Here is a 21657-nt window from a genome sequence, read left to right on the forward strand (position 1 = left end):
TCTCTGTGCTGTGCTTGTTTGGCTTCTGTTTTATGCTGTTTGCATACTGAACTACTTGATACGGCTTCCAACGAGAAATCTTGACGGACAGAAGTCACATCTCCCTGCAATACAACACACCAGCCACCAGGAGGGACCTCTGTATGAGTGAACTACACAGCAGCAGGTAATCGTTGTCTCAGGAGGAACAGACTTCTGGGGGCCAAAGGAGGTGCAGGATAAAAGAGTCACCCGTGGGTGTCCTAGTAAACAGGTGGCAGATGTAGCAGGGAGAGAGAGGGAGAGGCGAAAGAAAAGAACAGCATAATTCGATACGAGCCCGCAGAGGGGGCGGCAGGGAGGAAGGCAGCCAACAACGAGGGAGGAATAGAGCAGATGCTTCATGTGGGAGGAGGGCGGTGGAGGGGCAGAAGGTCAAGTCCCTCAATGCTGCTACCTGTCACTTACCTTTTTCTCTAGAAATGCCTACGGTGAGCTTCCAAAATACTGTATGCCCTGTCCAAATATTTACCCTGTCACACAAAACCGAGAGAAATATTCAATTAAGGCAGGAAAGTACTGAAGCAAGTAAAAAGCTGCAAGACATGTCAAGGTCTAAGCCTTTAAAGGTTTTATTCAATGACCAAGTAGAAGGGATTTAACAAAACTTTATTGCATAAAAAAAAAGTGTTATTTGAGGTCGCAATGAACATAAACGTGTGTTGGATGAAAGACATTGGCATTGACAAAAAATACTGTTAATAATATAGAAAGAAATGATTTGATTGCATTAAAATTAAAGGTGAAATACACTGCATGTATTGTACAAATAGGTAGGAATTAAAGGTCTTATTGATAACATTTTTATGTAGATGAATATTTAAAAAAAAAAAAATACATCCACAGAGCCTTTAGAAAGGTGCAGAATAAAAGAAAAAAAAATGATCATGATTGTGAATTAATCATTTTAAAAATGTTGGCGGGTCCAAATTTAATGTTTTGTTTATGTCTGGAAGATATCTGACGTTTGGTTCCCACTCCTAACAAGGCTTGTGAGCCAATAGAAGTATGACAACGTTGGTTTCACGTGGTATTTCTGGGTCGTCAGTTAATGTGAAAAAACAGACAAATGGCTGAGATTGACGGTAAGTGCCTGGCAACGACTTGTTGTGAAGTGAATGCAAGGGGGGGAGAAAGTGACATCTAGTTTCTGAATGTTATCAATAGCACCTTTAAATGCATAATTTAAAATAAATATTCAGAATGAAATCAAATAAATACTGGCACTAGAGGTGCTAAATGTCCCTTAAGCAGTAATACATTAAATGATGTGTATACATACTGTAGCAGCTTCTAATCATACAAGTTGCACATTAATCCAGTTTGTGTCTTTTGACTGTTTCTCTCAACACCCCGGCGCACGCTAATGCTTCCAATCTCCTCATTCATCAGCAGCAGCATTATCTAACAGTGTTATAACAAGCAGGAGCTACAGAGTAAATTGCGAGAGCGAATTAACACTTCATTAGCCGAGCTGGGAGATGTTACTGTTGTTCTCTTTTGCTGGCGCAATACAATTACTGCTTCATGCAACTACCTAATGAGCTTCTCGGCTGATCAGAGCACTGCTGCGCGGATCGTCTTTCCTGCAGAGCATATGGCTTAAGGAGGTTAGCTTAACCTTACTGGTTTGTAGGCTATACTTACATACTGTTTAATATCTAATGACACGATATTCACTATTTATGGTGCATCCATGCTAATGAGGGGTTTGGCTTTTTGCTTGAACTAGTGCAAGATGTGCAAGACACTCTAGCCTGGTGTTTCTTGATGGATGATTAGTAGTGTTAATAGAGTGGTTGTGGCGTTGCAAAGTGGCATTTTTGTAGTGTCTCCTTATGCTCCAAGTGGTATGTACGTACTCATATCCTGTAGCTTCCACGCTCCTCAGATGGCGGTGGCGAATAGAAAGATCTGGATGAGCGGCATGACCTTCAGAGTTGAAAGGTCGGCGAGGACAGCCTGCAGTGTGTATGTCAAACAAAAAAGACACATAAGATTTGTCATCTAAATTCACACTCCCCTCCTGACCAAAGCGATCCTACCTTAGCCCACACCCTCGCCCCCCTTTCAAGAGACATATATCAAGATTTAAAAAAAGAACGACATGCATAATGATGATGCAGGATCCTGGGGAAGTGACAATCCTCACTTTAAGGGTACACCGCTCCCCACCCCTGTCCTTTTGGGATCGGTGGGAGATTAAATTTAGGGACCCTATCGTGTTTAGAGAGAGGGTTTAGTATTTCAACGCTGGGCCTGAGCTTCTAAATATAAAGATAAGGAGCAGTATGTTATGATATCTTCTCCCCCTCTCTGCTGGGGCAGGTGGTAAATGAGCAAGCAAATAGTGCCGGCCAGCATCTTAGAGCAGCAGATCAGCCTGTCGCCCCAGTGCGTCATATTGTAGTTTAACCCTCGGGGGGTAAGGGGAGGCGAGGGAGGCGAGTCATCGTATGGTTTACTCTTGGTGTCAGTCATATGATAGTTGGACCACAGTATGGGAGCGGTGCGCGGTATACAGTGCAGGCATGCACAAGAATAACATTACTGATTACTACAATAATGCAGCGCAAGTGACAGTGCAGAAGCTATAGAAGGATGCACTCTTTAGCTGTTAGTTGCATGACAGAGTTCAAAGAGTCTGCGCCGAAAGATGGCGTCTGTGATCCAATAGTCTTTGTGAAATAAACTTTTCATTGGAAGGAGTGGGGGAGTGTTGGCAGTATGGTGCATAGGGAGGGGTAAGTGGGCGAAGGTATCTTAAGTGTCCAGCCAGCCATTTTTCTTTCAGACATGTGCATGCAGAAGACTGGGTTACTGGTACTGGCTGGTCATCAACGGCTATTTACAGCCTTCCAGGAGTATGTGGGGGACAGGGAGAGGACTTGAGATTCAAACACACAGACATAAGTCTTATGAGAGACGCACATACCTCAGCTGAGGCAAGTGACGTCACTTCCATCAGGTTCTCGGAGCGGAAGGCAAACACAGCGGCTGCGAGGACTAGGAGGAATATGGCATATGGGGAAAGACGGGGGGAAAAAAAAAAGGGAGGGGGTGAAGATATAGAAAGATAAAAGAAGCAAGGGATAATAGTGTCCGTACAAATACCAAGGCTGTTACTGCAGAGTTTATAGCCGAGTATGAGTGCAACAACTCTTACCCGCAACTACCTCCAGGGAATCGTATCCCAGGATTCGATCCCAGAGGAGAAGCAGCTGGTCAGTAGACAGATAGCCAGAAAAGGCCCGCACCATCCACTTAAAGGCTATACGCAACCTGGGGACAAGACCGTCACATCTTCTTTATTTGTCCATGCAATTTATCTTTTTATTAGGAAATTGTGATTCCACTAATCCACCACAAGGTGGCAGCAGCTCATTACAGAAATAAGACTTGTACGTGCAGGGTGTTATGTGACCCCTAACGCTATATAAACAACAGCTAAAGACAGAAATATAATTTTGCTTAAGAACCTGGATAGAAATAGACAGAACTAATGTATCAACAATGTGAACAAGGATATACATCTTTTATAGCCAACTTGTGCTGCTGGACCAAGATGAATATATGATTTCTGTGGAAATGCTGTTACAAAGACAAGCATATTAAAACATTTTTCCTGAAGGTTAGGAAGACTCTTTGAGTTCTCACTGCAGACAGGCACACGTGCAGGAAGAACAAGTCGTTCAGGATAGCAATTGTCCATGGCAATGACAATTGAGCAGGTTTGCATTTAACTGCATGTTCAACATTTCAGTCAAAGGACTTTATATTTCCACTTTCTTACAAAATTCATATTTTTATTAGCATATATCAGTGTGAACAGACTCCTAGAAATGTAATTGCAAAATGCAGTCCTAATTGGCGGGACATTAACTTTAACCGGTTTCGCAGTATCCTGACTGGTGGAAACGCTTCCCTTCTTTGTCAGGTAAAGTAAGGCAATGTTACTTTCAAAGTGCCTGAAGTGCAAAGCTGACAGGTAAAACCACAAACTTTTATGAAGAATGGAATGAGCGTCGTCGTTAGACGTGATTGCAATCTTGTGACATTGATGCCTGGCAAGGTAACGTGCTTTGGGCAGACATGGAGGAGGAGTGAAGTAGAGCAGGAGGAGGCATCCCAGCCAACCCAAGAAGAACTCTGAGTACATGATTACCAGACATTTACACACTGTAGTTTATTTTGACAGTGTTTTGGCAGCTTTTTAATTGAAAGATGAGCAAATAATGCAGGAAAAGTCAAGTCTTTTTTTTTCTTTTGATATATTCTAAAACATATATTTGTGAGTTTTATATTGCACTGACTGTCCTGTAAACCGTAAAACCTGTAACACTTGAAATTATTGTTCTCAGGAAGCTTAAAACTTCCGTTTTTTGAAAGTCTGAGTCATTTGTTTGTCTTTTGTTTTAAGCTCAAGTGTTGTCTCATGTGAAACAGTTGTTTTTGTTCGTGTAGAAGTTCCAAATAAAAGAAGAAAATAACCAAATGTGATGAAGTACGGTACGATTATTATAAACAATTTCTTAATTAATTTACAGAATAATTACTGTACTGTGAAATATACCGTTACTTGATATACAATTTTGGCAGATCCATTTGACAGATGGATTTATAAGGTCTTTAGTACCTGCAGGATGAACGCACATACAGCATTAGTGTTTTTTAATCATTCCCAATAGAATTATTTCCATCTCGGTTGTTTTAAGGTTGCTTCAATATAGGAAGAAAAAAATGCTAGATATCCTAAATGCCAGAACTAATTTTTTCCTCCTCACATTTTCCGAGTTCATTAATAGTTTGAGGGCCAGATGGGAAGCTTTGGCGGGCCGTATTTGACTCGCGGGCCGCCAGCTGACGATCACTGACATAAACTGTACCATTGTCTCATTGGAATTTTTTGCTCTTTTCTCTTTCAGACACTTTTTACCATTGTTTTGAGTCTTAAACTAATAATGTAGGTGGATGAATTATTCCTCTTTTAAGTCTCATTGAACTGCTGAGCGATACAGCACCACGCAGATAGGACGATGAGGATGTGTGCAGGCTACTCACGGCTGCGCCCCGATCTGCCGAAGGTGGTAGAAGAGCTGAGGCAGGTGAGTCTGGAGCAGCCGCTCAAACTGCAGGCACAAAGACACGATCCCCTGCAGGAGCACACGTGCACAAGTTCAGCACATGCATGGAAGTACATGTACAGACATAACACAGAATATTTTTGATCTTGACATTTGGCATTTGTCGTTACATTAAAAAAAAATCTGTGAGTTTACCGAGGTAGAGGAGGAGATGGAGTGCAATCTGAAGAAGTAGCGGATGTACATTTCCCTGAATACGCTGTACAGCTTGGATGGCTCGTTGTACAAGAAACACAGAGGTGCAACTGCGGGATAAACATGCGCATACACAAATCCACATACACACACACACACACTGTTATATCTTGCTCTTGCAGTGTTCCTCCTGCAAGTTTAGTGTGAGAACTAACAGGTGCAAAAATATACTCACCATACATTGAAAACCCATGAAAAGGGATCACACCTGTGAAAATTAGATTTTGATCAGTCAGTGCAGTTAATACACATAAACATTTATATATATATGCAAGTATATTCATTTAGGATATGCCCGTTGAGATGGGTCATCTTGTTTTCAACATATAATATCAAAATAACAACAATATAGTGGCAAAAACAACACACAATTTCACAGTTAAACATACAGACAAAACAAAAACAGACTACGCAAAAATAGTAAATAAATATAACCGTTACATGGCCACAAAGTAGCCAAGGACAGATATTCATTAATGTCACTTAAACTTGTACAATTAGTCTCAAAATAAGAGGTCAAAGCATTCTTAAACATACAAAATTGATGTCAAAGATTGAATATTGGAAGGTAAATTATTGTTTTATCAATGTAGAAGAGCAGAATATATTCTAGTTTTCATACAAAACTTTCAAAGATGACCAAAATACTACATGTGACTAAGCAAGAAAAGGTCTAAACATTGTATGTTTGTTCTTTCCTGTATAAAATAATGTGATGTGAATGTTTTCAGGCTCACCGTTGGGAGGATAAACAACAGCACACTCCTCATCTCCTCCCTTCCCTGTTAGACACACACAGAGATCAATCAATAACCAAGACCTACAACACAGGGTATGGGCTTCCTAATTACTACTGTCATGCTCATCACACAGGTATCTGTGTGTGTAGACACGTTGTGTTAGAGTGAAGTGGCACTGTGAGTTCATGTGATGATGTGATGTGTGTTTTAGTGAGCATGTGTCCTTGGCGAAAGCCACATCATCTCACCCTGGATGAAGGATCTGGGAGGAGTGGCACTGTTGTATTTGAAGTGCTCCAAGACGGCGGTGTCTCGAGAGAAACACAGCAACACCTCGGAGGAACACACAGGCTTGGTATTAAACATGCTCACACCCACACACACACACACACACACACACACACAAAGGCTTGGATTACATGCACAATATGTAATATCATCCTTGCCTTGACGACAGGGGATAAAGGAGACAGTAGTTAATACACTGTTGTTTGCTCTGGAGCCGGTGATGGCCTTGAGCGGTCTTGATTTTAATTCTATTAAAGCAGTATACCCGCAGAGCTTTCCATAAGCGCCAGCTGCCGGCCAAACAGACGACAACTCATTTAAGTCCAACCGGCTACTTTACTATTAATTTTTGATTCTAATAAAATAGTTTTGATGGATACGTTGCGATTCTAGCCTCCGCTTCAAAACGATGCAACCATGATAGAAAAACATGCCTATCTGTCTGTCTCAGTCCTGCCCCCACATGCTCTTTATCAGTGGTTCTCAACCATTTTAGGACCCCTAAATTGAAACACATTAGGTCACAGACCCCCATTTGATAAGATTTCGCTTCAGGGACCTCCAGCTGAAATGATTTTGTCTGCTAGATATTTCTAAGACCAGAATTTTATAGTTGTCAACCACTGCTTTATATGAACGAGTATGTGCGCGCTCAGCTGAGAGGTGTCCCTGCAGAGTAGAGAGCGGTGAGTCGTCTACAGTGTTTGACAAACATTAGCAAAATAAATACTTCCAAAAACACCGGTGGCAGCAACTTCACGATTGCGCAGTGAGCATTAAGAAATCCACTGAAAGGTCTCCACATACGCCACACAGACGTTTAGGGCTTAATGAATGAATGAATGAACAAATGATCTTTACTTACATTGCGCTTTTAGAAGTTCAGTTGATTCACATGATTTGAGTCAAGTGATTCACATGTTTTGTTATTTTAGAGTTCTTTTTGGCATAGGTTTATTTTATAAATAATTTAATAATTATACAAATACATAGGCTAGATAAGACATGTAATTAAAAACATGTTCCCCCTTAAAATAATCTTGTTTATTGTCTAAGAATGCATGTAAGGTTTATGGCATGTCTGGATAAAAATTACAGTGAAGGTGTCAATAAATAAATAATAAATAAGGTCTAATGATTCTTAACAACAAAAGTTGTGATCAGTCAGGAATAGGCGTGGTTTTAAATATTAATAAGTATTTACAGACAGTGTGTGCTAAAATGCACTAGAAGCCTAATTCTCCTTTACAATAAATCACTACATGTTTACAATCAGGCAGGCAAACTCATTAAAATATGCATTAATTAAGATGCATTAATTAAGATGTATATGCTGGAATTTTTCTTTTCAAAATGTAGCTAGCTGGCTACTCTATATGTCCGTGGATGGCCATGTACCTGGAGCCAGCGTTTCAGGATGTACTGAAGCAAACAGTAACAGAGTCTCGAGTGGGTGCTTGCTTCACAAATGACCGTATAAGTGGGAGCTTTCTATTACAGTCCAATTTCCGTGTCTTTTTGAGAACCGATTTCATTTCCACCGGCCACTTCAGATGAATTACATCAGGGGGAAGTAATCTCTCTGGGCAAAAAAATGAGACCGGCAGACATTCATAAGAGTTCATTGATAGGAGACTACTAAAAACGACGGCAAATGAGGGCTATAGCATGTGTCTAGACTGCCTCGTTTGACCTTTAAGTGTACTTACTGGGTACAAAAACAGGAAGGTCTACCGTCGTATTTGAGGTGTTTTTGTTGTATACTCAGAAGGAGGACAAAGTTTAAAAAATGTTCATCTTTAAAAATCAAAAGAAAGTTGATAGCTCAGTATATGTTTTATCTACTTGATGTAGTCTGAAAGCTCAAAAGGGCATATTATTTAGTATACACTCTTTGTTTATATGTTGTGTAGGGGTATCTAATCAGATTGAGACATATTCCTCAACTATTTCCTACACTGAAGGTTATTTATTTTAATGAACCATAAATAAACACATCACAAACAGCCACACCTTCTCTTCAAAAACTTCTGTGGAATTGCACTTTCATCCCACAATGAGTGTATTCTTTCACTGCCTAGTGAGTTTACCATCGGTCAATATTGACAGTGATACCAGAGCTTTGTTTTTGCTACACTTGTGTACTCGTCGGTCAGCCACCGCGGAGCATGACATGTTAACAGCTGCTGAATAAACTGGTTGCCGAGTATAATGCCGATGCTCGTCTATCAGCACCAAAGACAAACAGAGCGGTGACCAGAGAAGCTAAAAATAACAGGTTGTTTTCTTGTCTGGGATGAATACGTACGTAACTGTAGGTAGAGAGAAATGCTGTCAACGCAACTGCTAAATAATTCATTATCTAGTGGAATGAAGAAGTTTAGTTTTGAATAGCCAGTGATTGTATTTAATATTTGTGGGAGCCCTTGTAACTATGTGGAAATGCTGACTTCTTAAATAGAGGAGATAAAAAGCTATAACCCTTATATAAAAAAAAACTCTTAACTGTTAGTGAAAACATTTCAGAGTCAAGGTTACACGCTTTGTAGGGCTGTACCGAATGTCATTTTTTTTACATTCAAAGCTTCTATTGAGGTTATCGAATGAAGCTTAGAATGTCTGTCGTCATATTTTATGACGTCATCACCCTAAAAAAATGGGAAAAAATAGGTTATTGTGGTTAAATAAATTAAATTTATGGTGTTGTTAGATTGCTGTTAGAGTGCACTTAATAATTGAAACAACGTTTTCAGGGGCAAGACTACTGGTATGGTAAATAATGAGAGATGGAGAGCTGAACTGTGAGAGTAGACCCTACCTGATAGAGGAAGTCTTCAAACACAAAGTAGTAGTCGTCATTACTGGCGGTGAGCTTCACATCCTGGTAGGAGAATGTAAAGTAAATGTTACAGTTAACAGCTAATTTCACTAAAAACAATTAAAAAAAAAAAACAGAAGTACAGTTAATGTATATACGGAGATTGTGTGTATAACCTTGGTATCAAAGTTTATGTTACGCAGGACAAATGCTCTGATGAAGGGACTCCAAAATTCACTAGAAATCCAAAACTTTCAGTGTTTGGTTTTAATTTACTGTAACATCTTGGTTATGAGGCTTCATAAACATGAGCAGTGACAGTGTAGAGGAGTGTACCTTATAGATGAGGTTGTCCACCAGCAGGTCATGCTGTATGACTCCAGCCGTTAGCTGCTCATAATGCATCACGTCCTGAAACGGCAGAGATCCAACATGTTTTATGTGCGCAATAACTTGCATTAAAAATCATATCCAGAACCCAATATGTGTGGTCTTGATGATAAATGAAATTGTTGACAAAATGTTTGTTTACGAAGTTTGGTGTTAATCCTATCATGTGATTTTATGGACGAGGTGAAGTTCCGGTTCTCTGATGAATATGGTATGTAAAACAAATCACCCTCTTTGCTGCTAAACCAAGTTTATGCATTCTGACGGCGATGACAGAAGGATTAAACGCAAGCTTAATGGATGGGTCTCTTGTTTCCGACCACATGGTTAAACTCAAACGTGTCTCCGGTGTGAGACGGGTCAGATCAGCGCTGCGGATGCGAGGAGAACAGAAACAGAGATGGTCATTTTGACAGCTGAGGTAGAACATTGAAACCATTGTGGTAATATGGACAGCATCAGTGGAAGTTCTGCTAAAATACTTGAAACTGATTATACATCTTGGAAATTTGGGTCACGGCAGTTCATTTTGTGAAGAACAAAATCTACCTGAAATGAGGCAGACAAACAGCAGACACCATCAAGACAACTCTGACAAGACTTGTAGGACAAGACAAGACAAAGAACCTCCTGTTTGTTCTTTTGGTGTTTGTAAAGCAGTAAAACTTAAGCAATACAGGTTACGCAATTTCGATGCAGGTTACGCAATTTATGCACGACTAAAACGACTGACACAATGCACATACTGTCTTCAGCCAACTCTGACTGTTTAATGTGTTTGCCCTTGCGCCGTCCCGAGCCACGCTGACACTCTCCAGACCTCAGTCAGGTCCCTGTAACTCCCCCTCAGAAATCAATCTTCCCATCACAAGCAGTGTTTTATCGACTTGGCCTCAACAGGAGAGTCTGGGGTCCAGCGTTTACACAGCACTTCGCCACACAGGCAGGCAGCTGCTCTGTTTGGGCTAACGGTGCTAAATCGCCAGTCTTTGATTATCTTAGCATTTGTACACACGGGACAAGTCACAGCTATAAGATAAAGCTAAGATAAACAACACAGGGGGAAAAAACACAGATTATATTGCAGGTCAGTTGGTGTCCATATTGGGTTTTTACTGTACAGTGTAAATCCCGGGATACAAACTGAAAAGTCTGCTGAAATAAATACACAAGAGGTCCAAAAATGATCTGACCATTAACTGTGAAAACTTCACCTTGTAGTAAACATGTAGTTTGAGAACCACTGCAGCTGTGTGTGCATGGCTGTGTGTGTGTATATGCATATAGTACCTGTGGCTGGTTGGTAGAGTTGAGGATGAGGGCCCACAGGTCTGCCCGGAGCCCGGTGGAACAGCCCTGCCTACTGTACTGCTGTGCTGCTGCACTGTCCTGATCCACAACCACTGGACCAAAAAGAGACAAAGAGAGACAAAAAGTTAAACACAAAAGAGAACAACAGAAGGGGTGCATGAGACAGAAAGACATGGACAGACAGTCCATTCCTCTATGCTCAGTTTTAGTGCTGAAAAAATGGAATTACATTAAATTAATTTAATTAAATATACACAAATACATTTCATTTAAATGCATTAATTAAATTAACTCAATTTAATTTTAATAAAATAAAATTACCTTGAATTAAAATAATCTCTTAAATAAAATAAATTAAAATAAAAGCAATTAAATTAACTCAAATTGAATAAAAAAATAAAAAAATAAATTCTATTAAATTAATTATATTGGATATATTTTAATTCAGTAAATTTGACTTGCCAAACAAGAATGCATATGACCAACAAGAATCACTAGAAAGCCTCGTGATTTGCTGGCAGAATTACATAATGTACAAAAACAGCAGCTGGGAAAATGAACACCTGCATGTCTTGAATGACTGCACAACAACACTAAAACTGTTTTTTCCAAGAAAACTTGGAAAGGATGACAACCGTTAGCGTAGAAACAAAACATCTTTCAACAGGGACTGTTGCAAAAAACAGTAAGATAAGTTATGAAAACTACGACAAATATGTCTGATTAATCTGAAAGAGTGGGCGAGCTGCAGCGTGACATCCACGTGTTTGACTTTCATGGGTTTGCTCAAACGTACACTCAGGTTCACAATTTCATTCTATCCCTCTGACAATGTATAAACATAAAAAATCATAACACAGACATTCCCTTAATGGTGATTATTACATAACTTCCCAAAAAAACACTTAGACACAATGCTGGAAACGACCTCTCCCACATCTCCTTTCTACCCTAAATCTCTGTTGTGACAGTAGCCAAAAACACACAGCCCTTGACTTAAGGTGCTGGCCAGTCATAACATAAACGAACACACTCCTCGCCTCTTAAATTTCCTATTTGAGTGCACTTAACACTTGGCCTGGAATACAACTCGCAGCTCGGGAGCCAACACACAGCCAGCCTAGGGTGAAATAGTGGACCTTGTGGCTGTGTATATAAAATACAGCTTCTGTTTTTAAGACTTTTGTCGATTGATGTCTGATTGGTGTCCATAATAAGGTTGGTGTTAACACTGGGTTCATGGCAGGGCAATGTGATAAGACTTAAAGTGACAATTACTGCACCTGAGACGGCGAAGAGGAGGACTCATTAATGGCAGGAGCTGACGTTTGGGATTTTCTGTTCACATGTGGTGGTCAGTGAGTGAGTCAAACAGATATTTCTAAATATAATGGATGTATTATTTCATGCACTCTCTTTCATGTTTTACTCTTTTAAAATGTGTGGATATAATTAGATCTTTTTGATACTGATCTCCAGAAAAAGACTCTTTAATGTAAAAATAGAACCAGATCTGTAGTCGTCTGAAGTAAGAACAAATTTAAACACAAAACTACATAACAGACAGACTGAAGGCTGCTCCTGTAGCCTGAGGTTGCTCTACTAAATACCAAATTAAAAGGGAGTAAATGCTGATTAAATCAGAACTAAATGATCACTAATGAATAATGATAATGTCATGATACTCCTGGTAGCCTCTGGTTGGTACTTTTGGTTCTGAGTTGTGTCGGGTCATTGGTCCTTGCATAATTTAGATCAATTTGTGTGCACATTAATGCATTTAACCTCTTCCACTCCTTGAGGGTGCCGGCGCCCTCGGCCGACTTTACTGTCTTTCAGAGGCTGTAGCAGGCTCAGTTTTAGAGCCTGAGATGCTGGTATCATGTCAAACTAGAAAACCTAAGGAATCCATTGGTCAGAAAGGAAGGTAAAAAAAAGTCTCCTAAGTTAGACTACATTTTGGCGTGGAAAAACTAGTATGGCCATTTTCAAAGGGGTCCCTTGACCTCTGACCTCAAGATATGTGAATGAAAATGGGTTCTATGGGTACCCACGAGTCTCCCCTTTACAGACATGCCCACTTTATGATAATGTTTTTTGAATGCAGTATAAATATGTTATTTTCACCTACACTAAAATGATGTATTTGAATATTTCTTCACACTGGGGTCCCTGTAAAGATGAGACTCTTGTGGATCCAATGAGCCCAACTGTATTCATGTGAGATGATGTTAGTCCCCATAGTAGCCATTTCATTTTAATGAGACCATTTTTTTAAACTTGACCTCGCTAGCCACAAACTAGAGACCTAGAGCATTCAGATGATGGATGGCTTTCCTAGGTAGATTGACAATAAGGGGGTTTCTGAGCAGTGTCCAGAACAGAAGTGCTCGCCATCCAATCGCCGAAAAATGCAGTTCTTACAGAAATCTTTTGACATTTGGAAATGTCAAATCACAGCATGACTTTTTCTATGGTGTTCTTCAAGCTCTTGGTGTCTTAATGTGGTACTTTGGAGGAATTATTGATCATTGTGATCAATTCTTGAGTGGTAAAAAATGGTTAAATTTAGCACCAAATCTGGGTAACAAATGGTATATCAACCCAAAAAATTTCTGCAACAATTTATGAGACATAATATAGCATGGGAATGGCCAACATATACTTCTATCATAATGTTCTAAGCCCTTATACACTTTCACAGTTCATTTCAATTAATCAATTTAATCAATTCATGTTTGTTTCTGATCTATAACTAGAACAACTTGACACACAATGCTGATGCTGCATCTCAAATTAACCTTCAGGCTCCCAGCTTTCAGAAGATGTACACCACGTGACATAGACTGCTGATCTGCTATCTCCCCCTAAAGACCCCCTGTCCCCCCTAAAAATTGGATCTATGGTAAAGAGGGTTGGAGTGAAATAGGTTAAATACCTCAATTAAAGAATTAGAATAACAGAAACCCATTTGCAACAACAACACTGACCTTTTTTCCCGACTTGAACATACTCGTTTTCAAACAGGTCTGGACGGGTATAAGAAAAACAGAACAAACAGATGCATTAATAATCGTCTGCTAGTGGCTCGGTTTTTCAAGCTAATGTTATCTCTTTGATTTACAAACACAAGGACGGTGGATACGATTCTATTTAAAGTCTAAACACCGGCCTGTAACAACGTCAATATCTGGACGTAACAGAGATATTGTCTGAGAAAACCCAGACGGCCATGTGGCACAGGAGAGGCCAGAGTGGTATAAACACCATTATTAAATCCCACTGTTCAATAGGTAAACACATTTATTTTTGTTATTTCTGATTAATTACTGCTAGAATTAAAATGTGTTTAGGTCTCATATTAAAAAGCTGCTGAATGGACGTCGTTCGTCTCTTTATTACCAATCATATATCGAATGCTATTATATATTTGATAAGATAAAAAGTCCTCTAAATACTCTAAATAGCCATTTAAGCTGCCCAATGTCCAAACCAGTATCACAACTGGAAATTATCCAGCTATGACACAATGTTCTGCATTCTACATGTCATGGTGATAGGATGCAGAAACCATTGAACCAGCTGGCTTATTAAAGGAATAGCTTCACTAGCCATTTCCCCCTGTAGCCAGTCTTTATGCTAAGCCAACCAGTCGCTGGCTCTAGCTGGATATCTACTGTACAGACATGATGAGAGTGGTATCAACCTTCTGATCTAACTCTCGGAAAGAAAACAAATAAGCGGATTTCACCAAAATGTCAAATTATTCCTTTAACTACGATGGTGTATGAATTACCTGGATGGATGTGTGCATGGTCATCAATCCCCAGCTGCCCACTGGTCAGGTTCAGCTCTGAGTAGGCCTGTCTCTGAGAGTTTAACACAAAAATACACACAGATTTCAAATCCATTGTGCATGTCCCGGGCAGCTTCAAAGGATATACTGTTATATGCGTTGAACTCCGGAGGTCACTAATGGACAAAACACCTGCAGATAGACACACATGAGCAAACACAAGACATCCATATGGGTCCCTACCAGCTGCGGGATGTCCCTGACATTGAGGGGAACCTGGATGAGACCCCAGTGGCTCCTGACGCCGACGTCCTCGCTGCTATCATGATTCGGGTTCCGCAAGCTGATTAACACCTGTGTAGAAAAGCAATAATATATAGCATGAATTAATTCATTTTTCTTTCTTAAAATTGTTTAAAGTTCTTCTTTAACTCTAATAAATCACACTGAATACTCTGAGGCGGGGTGGGAATCAACAGAGGCCGCACAATATGATATTATCACGATACGATATTATCACGATGCGGTATTATCACGATACGATATTATAACGATAAGGTATTATCACGATACTGTATTATCACAATACTGTATTATCACGATGGGGTATTGTCACGATATGATATTAATCACGATACAGTATTATAACGGTACGATATTATCACGATACGATATTGATCACGATACTGTATTATCACGATACGATATTAATCACGATACGGTATTAATCACGATGCGATATTATCACGATACAATATCACCATACAATATTAATCACGATATGGTATTATCAAAATACGATATTAATCACGATACGGTATTATTACGGTACGATATTATCACGATACAATATTATCACGATACAATATCACCATACAATATTAATCACGATATGGTATTATCAAAATACGATATTAATCACGATACGGTATTATCACGATACTGTATTATCACAATACTGTATTATCACGATGGGGTATTGTCACGATATGATATTAATCACGATACAGTATTATAACGGTACGATATTATCACGATACGATATTAATCACGATACTGTATTATCACGATACGATATTAATCACGATACTGTATTATCACAATACGATATTAATCACGATACTGTATTATCACAGTACGATATTAATCACGATACGGTATTAATCACGATACGATATTATCACGATACAATATTATCACGATACAATATCACCATACAATATTAATCACGATATGGTATTATCAAAATACGATATTATCACGATCATGTATATAATAAAAGATCGATACCTGTCGGTCCGTGTATCGATACAATATTTCTACGCAAAATATTGCGATACTGTGCTGTATCGATTTTTTCCCCCACCCCTATTTTGAGCTGCAAGAAATCTACTTACCTCCAGAAAGTCTTTAGGGGCATATACAGGCCTAAAGCGAGTTAAATCTGTAGAGACACAAAGACATTATTGTATCTCTACAATACATTAGGTGATAGCAACACTTAGTGTACAAAGGACACTTTGTACGTGGTTCTTCCAGCTGATACATGTACACAATGTTTACATATGCTGTTCCAGGACAGGTTTAGCAGCTGTAACACCTAGACTACACAAATTAATCCGACCGTGAAGTCCATTTAATCAACTTGAACTTGAATATACTTCAGAACGCATTTGTGACACTCGGCTTCAATTTGGCAGCTTCTACAAAAGTCAAAAGAACAGTACAGGACATGCTCAGCCAGCTTTAAGTGGGACTTCCATGTGCCGTCTTCGTAGCGTGGCAGTAAATTAAAGTGCCGTGTCGTCCCATGAACGAGGGCACATTAAGGTTTGGACGGAAGGAGCGGCGCTGCTCGTTATCGCAGCTCCGTCCGAGGAGTCTGGACAGTTTCTATATTCACAGTCCAAAGTGTTTATAGCTGGGGGACGGCACATCCTAAATGTTATTATATGGCAGTGAGCCGTGATAGCATTGTTTGGACACAAGGTTACCAGGTTCTTTGTAAATGTGCTGGCTTCAAGTGCAAATGGTTGGTTCATTGAGAGGTTTTCAGAGTGAGGTAGGAGACGTGTCTTCCGAGACTAAATGCTAATAAATACAACAATCAAATTCTCCACTGGAGAAGCTCGGAGGCTAATAATTAGCGCTGTGATTCAGGGCAGCCAAAAGGCAGTGATTTTGACCTTTGAAGCCTGATATGAGTAAGCAACTATCTGTAAAGACAGAACACCAAAATCAACATCTGGAAACCACATTATATACTATTCAGATGTTTAGTCCAGTCCTTAACAAAATCTTCTCTGGACAAATAGTGGTTAAAAAAGCAAACATGGAAGTGGTAGATCTGGTTCAGAGATGTGTTAAGCTGCTGCAAAACACACCGACGTCTGACTGATGCACTGGCGAACACACGCATCAACACTAATCTTTCATAAAAGGCAGATTGCTCAGGGCCAAACCCCTGGGTAATGTCTAGAGACCTGGTTCATCCGTGCCCATCTCGTTCCATTTGTTGGTGAGCTCCTTCTGCTCCGCTTCGGGCCTCTGCGGAGTGGGCGGAAATGGAGGGTTTCAATACAAACAAATAATGCCATACAGTCAAAACACAACCAATCTTGAAAATGTCACAGCGGAAATGATCGGTTAGTTTGTTTGTGTTATTATGTGACTTTCATTAGTTCGGATTCACCAAAGTCACACAATAACAAAAACTAAAATTACAGTTTTTTTCAATGGAGTCTTGTGGCTTTGGCAAGATAATAGATGGATACAACGGCTTCAGTGCCTCGTTGCAAAGGGCTGTCTGACGGCGAGGTAATGCGGCAAAAATATTCTAAATATAGCGTACACTTAAACTGGTATTGATATTTTTTGGTGAGCCTTTCTTTTAGGTGGCTAAAATGTGTTTTGCTGCCGGCCCCGTCCACAGCAGTACATTGCTTTGCTCACGTGCGGCAACTTCTGTCTGCTTCTCCAAACTAGGGGTGTGCCGATCAATCATCTACTGTAGGTAATACACTGACTATGGATGAGTGCCTAAACTATGCCTTTAAGCCACAACTCAGAGCTCCGTCAGCTTGGGGTTAAAATGATTCAGTGCAAACTATGCAAAAATAAAGCCTTTGCCAGAGAACCTGAATTAAGAGCTGTTGTAATTATGCTATGTTAGCTGTGATTCACAATATTTTAGCTACCATGCGAGCCAGAGGCACTCCAAGCTCCGTACTCATGCTGTTGAGGCTTTTGAGGACACGCTTCTCCCAGCTGGCCTGCGTAAGAGAGCACACACACACACTCAAGACACATTTGGCTTCATGTTACATACCTAGGCGATACAAAAAATAGGAAATCGGAAGGCAAATAAGACATGAGTCAGATAGGTAGAAGAAGAACAAGTGAGGAGTGACGGAGATAAGAGGAGACAGACTGACCTGTGCCTTGCGCATGTAGGCCAGCGGCTCTTTGAGATGCTCTGGAGGAGCTGCGGGATGGCTCGGGGGCAGCTGGCTAGAATAAGCAAACACAAGAGCGGAGAGCGTTATGGTACAATAGAAGAAGAGTTGATCGAGTAACTACATAAAAACGGCACTGTGTTTTTGAGGGATTGAAGCCACTACGAACACAAACAACATATATTTTAGAAAGAACTGTGGAAAAGTGCCTGACAGAAGTAAGCTGTCAAACAAAAGGGCAAATAACATTTTGAGATCTTTCCAACAAACAGACAGTTAGTCACCATTTGCACCCTGCACATAAAGCTCAGATGAGTCAGAACGCATCTCCACCAGATGCAGCGACCGTCTCATGTCTTTCCCCCCCGGTAAGCACGCTCAGGGCATATTGAATGACTCAAGGTCTCAGTGCGTCAAACAACGTTCAACCTAATCTAAACACATATAAGAGCACATAGGGCTGACTAATGGCCCAAAGAAGGAGGCATTAGTCAAAGTTATATGTCATCCTTTGAAAGCAAAGCATTAAGCGTCCTATGTTTCAGTCTGAGCCTCGGGAGAGCGAGGACGGTATGTAACCCTCAAAGGTTAAGTGGAGGAACACTTTTTCAGAGCTGTTTATTGAAGTTTAAAGAGATTTCCAGCTATTTAGCTATTTGATTCTAATAAAGATTACTAAAGAGAACTAAGAGAACATAAATCTGTATTATTATGGAGAAATTAGCTTTAACAATCTCTTGATAGCCCCAAATCCAGTATTTTTTTTTTTTAAATAACTAGTGAGCATATGAAGCCAATAATACTGAAAGAAGAACAAAAACAAGACATAACTGTCAATAAGACGCTGAACTGCTGCAGGGGCAGATAACAATGTGAGGTACAAATATTTGTACAAAAATTTATGGCAGGCAACTTTGCATCCTGTCATAAGCAAAACTCAACACACTGTACACAAACTGCTGTTTACCCAGTGAGCAATAGTTTCATAAGATTTAATTCTTACATATATATCCCCGTCTATGTGGCTGAGCTCACCTGTGTAAACAAGGTGCAGCATATGCAAATAATAAAGACTTCAAGAAGTCAAGTTAAAGTGGCAATAGGCAGTATATTTTTGGTATTATTGGGCAAAAAATCCATAATAACCTCTCAGCATATTGTAATTCAAGTTTTCTGAGAGATAACTAGACTTCTGCACCTCCTCATGGCTCTGTTTTCAGGCTTTAAAAAAGCCCATGACAGCAGACTTTGGCCAATCACAGGTCATTTCACAGAGAGAGTGTTCCTATTGGCTGTGCTCCGGTTGCTGGGCGGTGCTTGGTATTTTCTCAAAAGATCTCAACGTGGCGGCCGGGTCACAGACTTTCTCATTTTACAGCTTAACAGTGCACTACAAGCTGATTCTGAAAACATTTGAGGTGAGAATTAAGCATTACGGTAACAGAATATTGATTCGTATTTGATCAGCGCTGCCTAGTTTGACTGTCAAACGGCGCAGCGGCTCCAGGTCGAAACCGGCAGCCTCGCAGCGAAAGCTGGACCAGGATAGGCCAGACACACAGCCACCTGACGTTAAAGATCAAAGTAAGCGCTTTACACATGTTGAGCGCCGTCCTTTCTTGTAAAATGTCCGGTGTTATTAGTTTATTAACCGGTGGGGAAATTTCCTCACCGTGACATCCCTAATTACAACACACACAGAGGGAGAGTGACTTCATTCTCTGCTCAGGTAGACATCACTCCTCTATATCTTTACATAACAAATAGTTGTTTGCTGCTATATTAATGCTCTGGATATCGTATAGAGCCCCTTTAACTTTAGAAACATCCGTCTATCACCCAAGACCTGGTAGCTCTTGATATGTGTGAGCATTTGCTTTTCAATATATTTGTTATTTATGTTGCTTTAGTCCACGGAATAATTAAGTTAAGTGGCAAACTGAAGACTCTTCAGGCCACTCTTTTTCTCTTAATGCATAACGTTTATGATTCAGGTTAAAAACATGGTTGTGTTTTTTACATTAAAAATATTCTGAAGTCCTAAAGGTGTTACAGGCATTTCCACCAGATGCAGTCAAAATGATGTCCTGCACATGCATTAGGACTCATGAGCAGGGGCTTTTCATTGACTTGATCAAGGTTTGATCCATTTACTCCATATTTAACAAGCAACCCGCTCCAATGAAGGACAAATAACACCATCTCCAAGCTTTATAACTGACGTAAGCATGAGGTTTCCCTCAAATGCACAGGGGAAACTCTTAGTTTCTACAAACCTAAGTACATATTTTGACAGTCTACAGTAACTAAATATTGATAATTTTATGCATCATTTGCAATATTTACTATCTGGATACGGCTCAATTGTAAACCACATGAATGAAATTGACACCTGACAGGTGTGTGTATACAGGTTTGTCTGATATGTCTGTATATTTCAGTGCTTCACATAAATAATAAATAAATAAAAGTGGATGTCACTTACACATGCAGTTCTCTGTACACTGCATTCTGTAGCTGTCTTTCCCAGCCTGCAAAACATTGAAAAATCACCACACAGAAACAAAAGTTTAGTTGTTATTTGTATTACAACAGGCAGGAGGCTGAGGCTGTGTATGTGTACAGAAGATGACAGTGATGCACCCACCTGATGTCTTGAGAAAAGTGCGTACGTCCTCTTTAAGGGACTCCAATTTGATGTCGGGTTGATGTAAACACTCCTACAGAACATTTAGGAAAGAATAAAAGTTGGAAATGATTAATGTAACTGTGTTCTTACATTACTTGAAGTACAAATTCAACATGTTTACTGACACTCTGAGATTGACAACAACCTGCTCGTTAGCCCCATGCCAAGGCCTATAGAAGGAGGCTGGGACACTGGTCTTGGAATGTGGTGTACTGCACATGCGCAGTGTAGTTCAAGCTGCGGCCAGACTCTACTGCGCATGTGCAGTACCCACCGGTGATCTGACGTATAGATGACGCGGGTCCTAGCCTTCTTTCTATTGGCCTTGCCCCATGCTAGCCACATGCTAACTAACTAGCCCAGCTGACTCACTTTGGCTTGTCTCTCCAGCTGAGAGTGTAACTGGCTTCCTCTCAGCCGCTGGACGATCTGAGCGATGCTCAGAGACAACTCGGAGCCCTCGTCCATCCTCCTTGGCTAAGTTTATGCGTCTGAAAACGGGCACAGTTTGACGTGTTTGACGCTAGCAGCATCCGGCCCCTGCAGAGGTTACTTAGCAACTGAGGACCAGACGAGGGTGTAGGGGAAACAAGAACCAGATACTTTGGTTCCTTGATGAAAATCTCTGTTCCGACTGTAAACTACATACAATTCACTCATAATCAGTGGTGTAAGAAGTACTCAGATATTTTAATTGAGAAAAATTAGCAATATACTGAGTAAAAAATACTCTGTTACAAGTAAAAGTCGTGAATTCAAAATCTTACTTAAAGGTCCCATATTGTAAAAAGT

The 21657-nt window shown here is 40.1% G+C and overlaps 1 protein-coding gene across 2 annotated transcripts; it reads right to left on the reverse strand.

Annotated features, from left to right (window-relative positions):
- Nucleotides 1-372: 372 nt before the first annotated feature.
- Nucleotides 373-21449, reverse strand: tbc1d19 (TBC1 domain family, member 19). 2 transcript variants are annotated; one of them, XM_074624130.1, is made up of 22 exons: nucleotides 21238-21449; nucleotides 20824-20896; nucleotides 20662-20707; nucleotides 18156-18231; nucleotides 17919-17993; nucleotides 17205-17268; nucleotides 16119-16165; nucleotides 14965-15075; nucleotides 14722-14794; nucleotides 13916-13954; nucleotides 10905-11017; nucleotides 9561-9635; nucleotides 9225-9287; nucleotides 6367-6451; nucleotides 6116-6160; nucleotides 5554-5586; nucleotides 5319-5428; nucleotides 5101-5192; nucleotides 3206-3321; nucleotides 2975-3045; nucleotides 1902-2001; nucleotides 373-512 (listed from the first exon to the last, which is right to left on the reverse strand). In XM_074624130.1, exons 1-21 carry the CDS (start codon nucleotides 21331-21333, stop codon nucleotides 1927-1929), a joined length of 1578 nt encoding a protein of 525 aa, XP_074480231.1. In that variant the 5' UTR covers nucleotides 21334-21449; the 3' UTR covers nucleotides 373-512; nucleotides 1902-1926. The 2 variants fall into 2 exon arrangements, with proteins under 2 accessions (XP_074480231.1, XP_074480230.1); XM_074624129.1 differs by lacking the exon at nucleotides 373-512 and having other exon boundaries at nucleotides 588-2001; nucleotides 21238-21448.
- Nucleotides 21450-21657: the final 208 nt, after the last annotated feature.

Source organism: Sebastes fasciatus, chromosome 22, assembly GCF_043250625.1.
Source record: "Sebastes fasciatus isolate fSebFas1 chromosome 22, fSebFas1.pri, whole genome shotgun sequence".
In the NCBI taxonomy this organism is placed as follows: Eukaryota; Metazoa; Chordata; class Actinopteri; order Perciformes; family Sebastidae; genus Sebastes; species Sebastes fasciatus.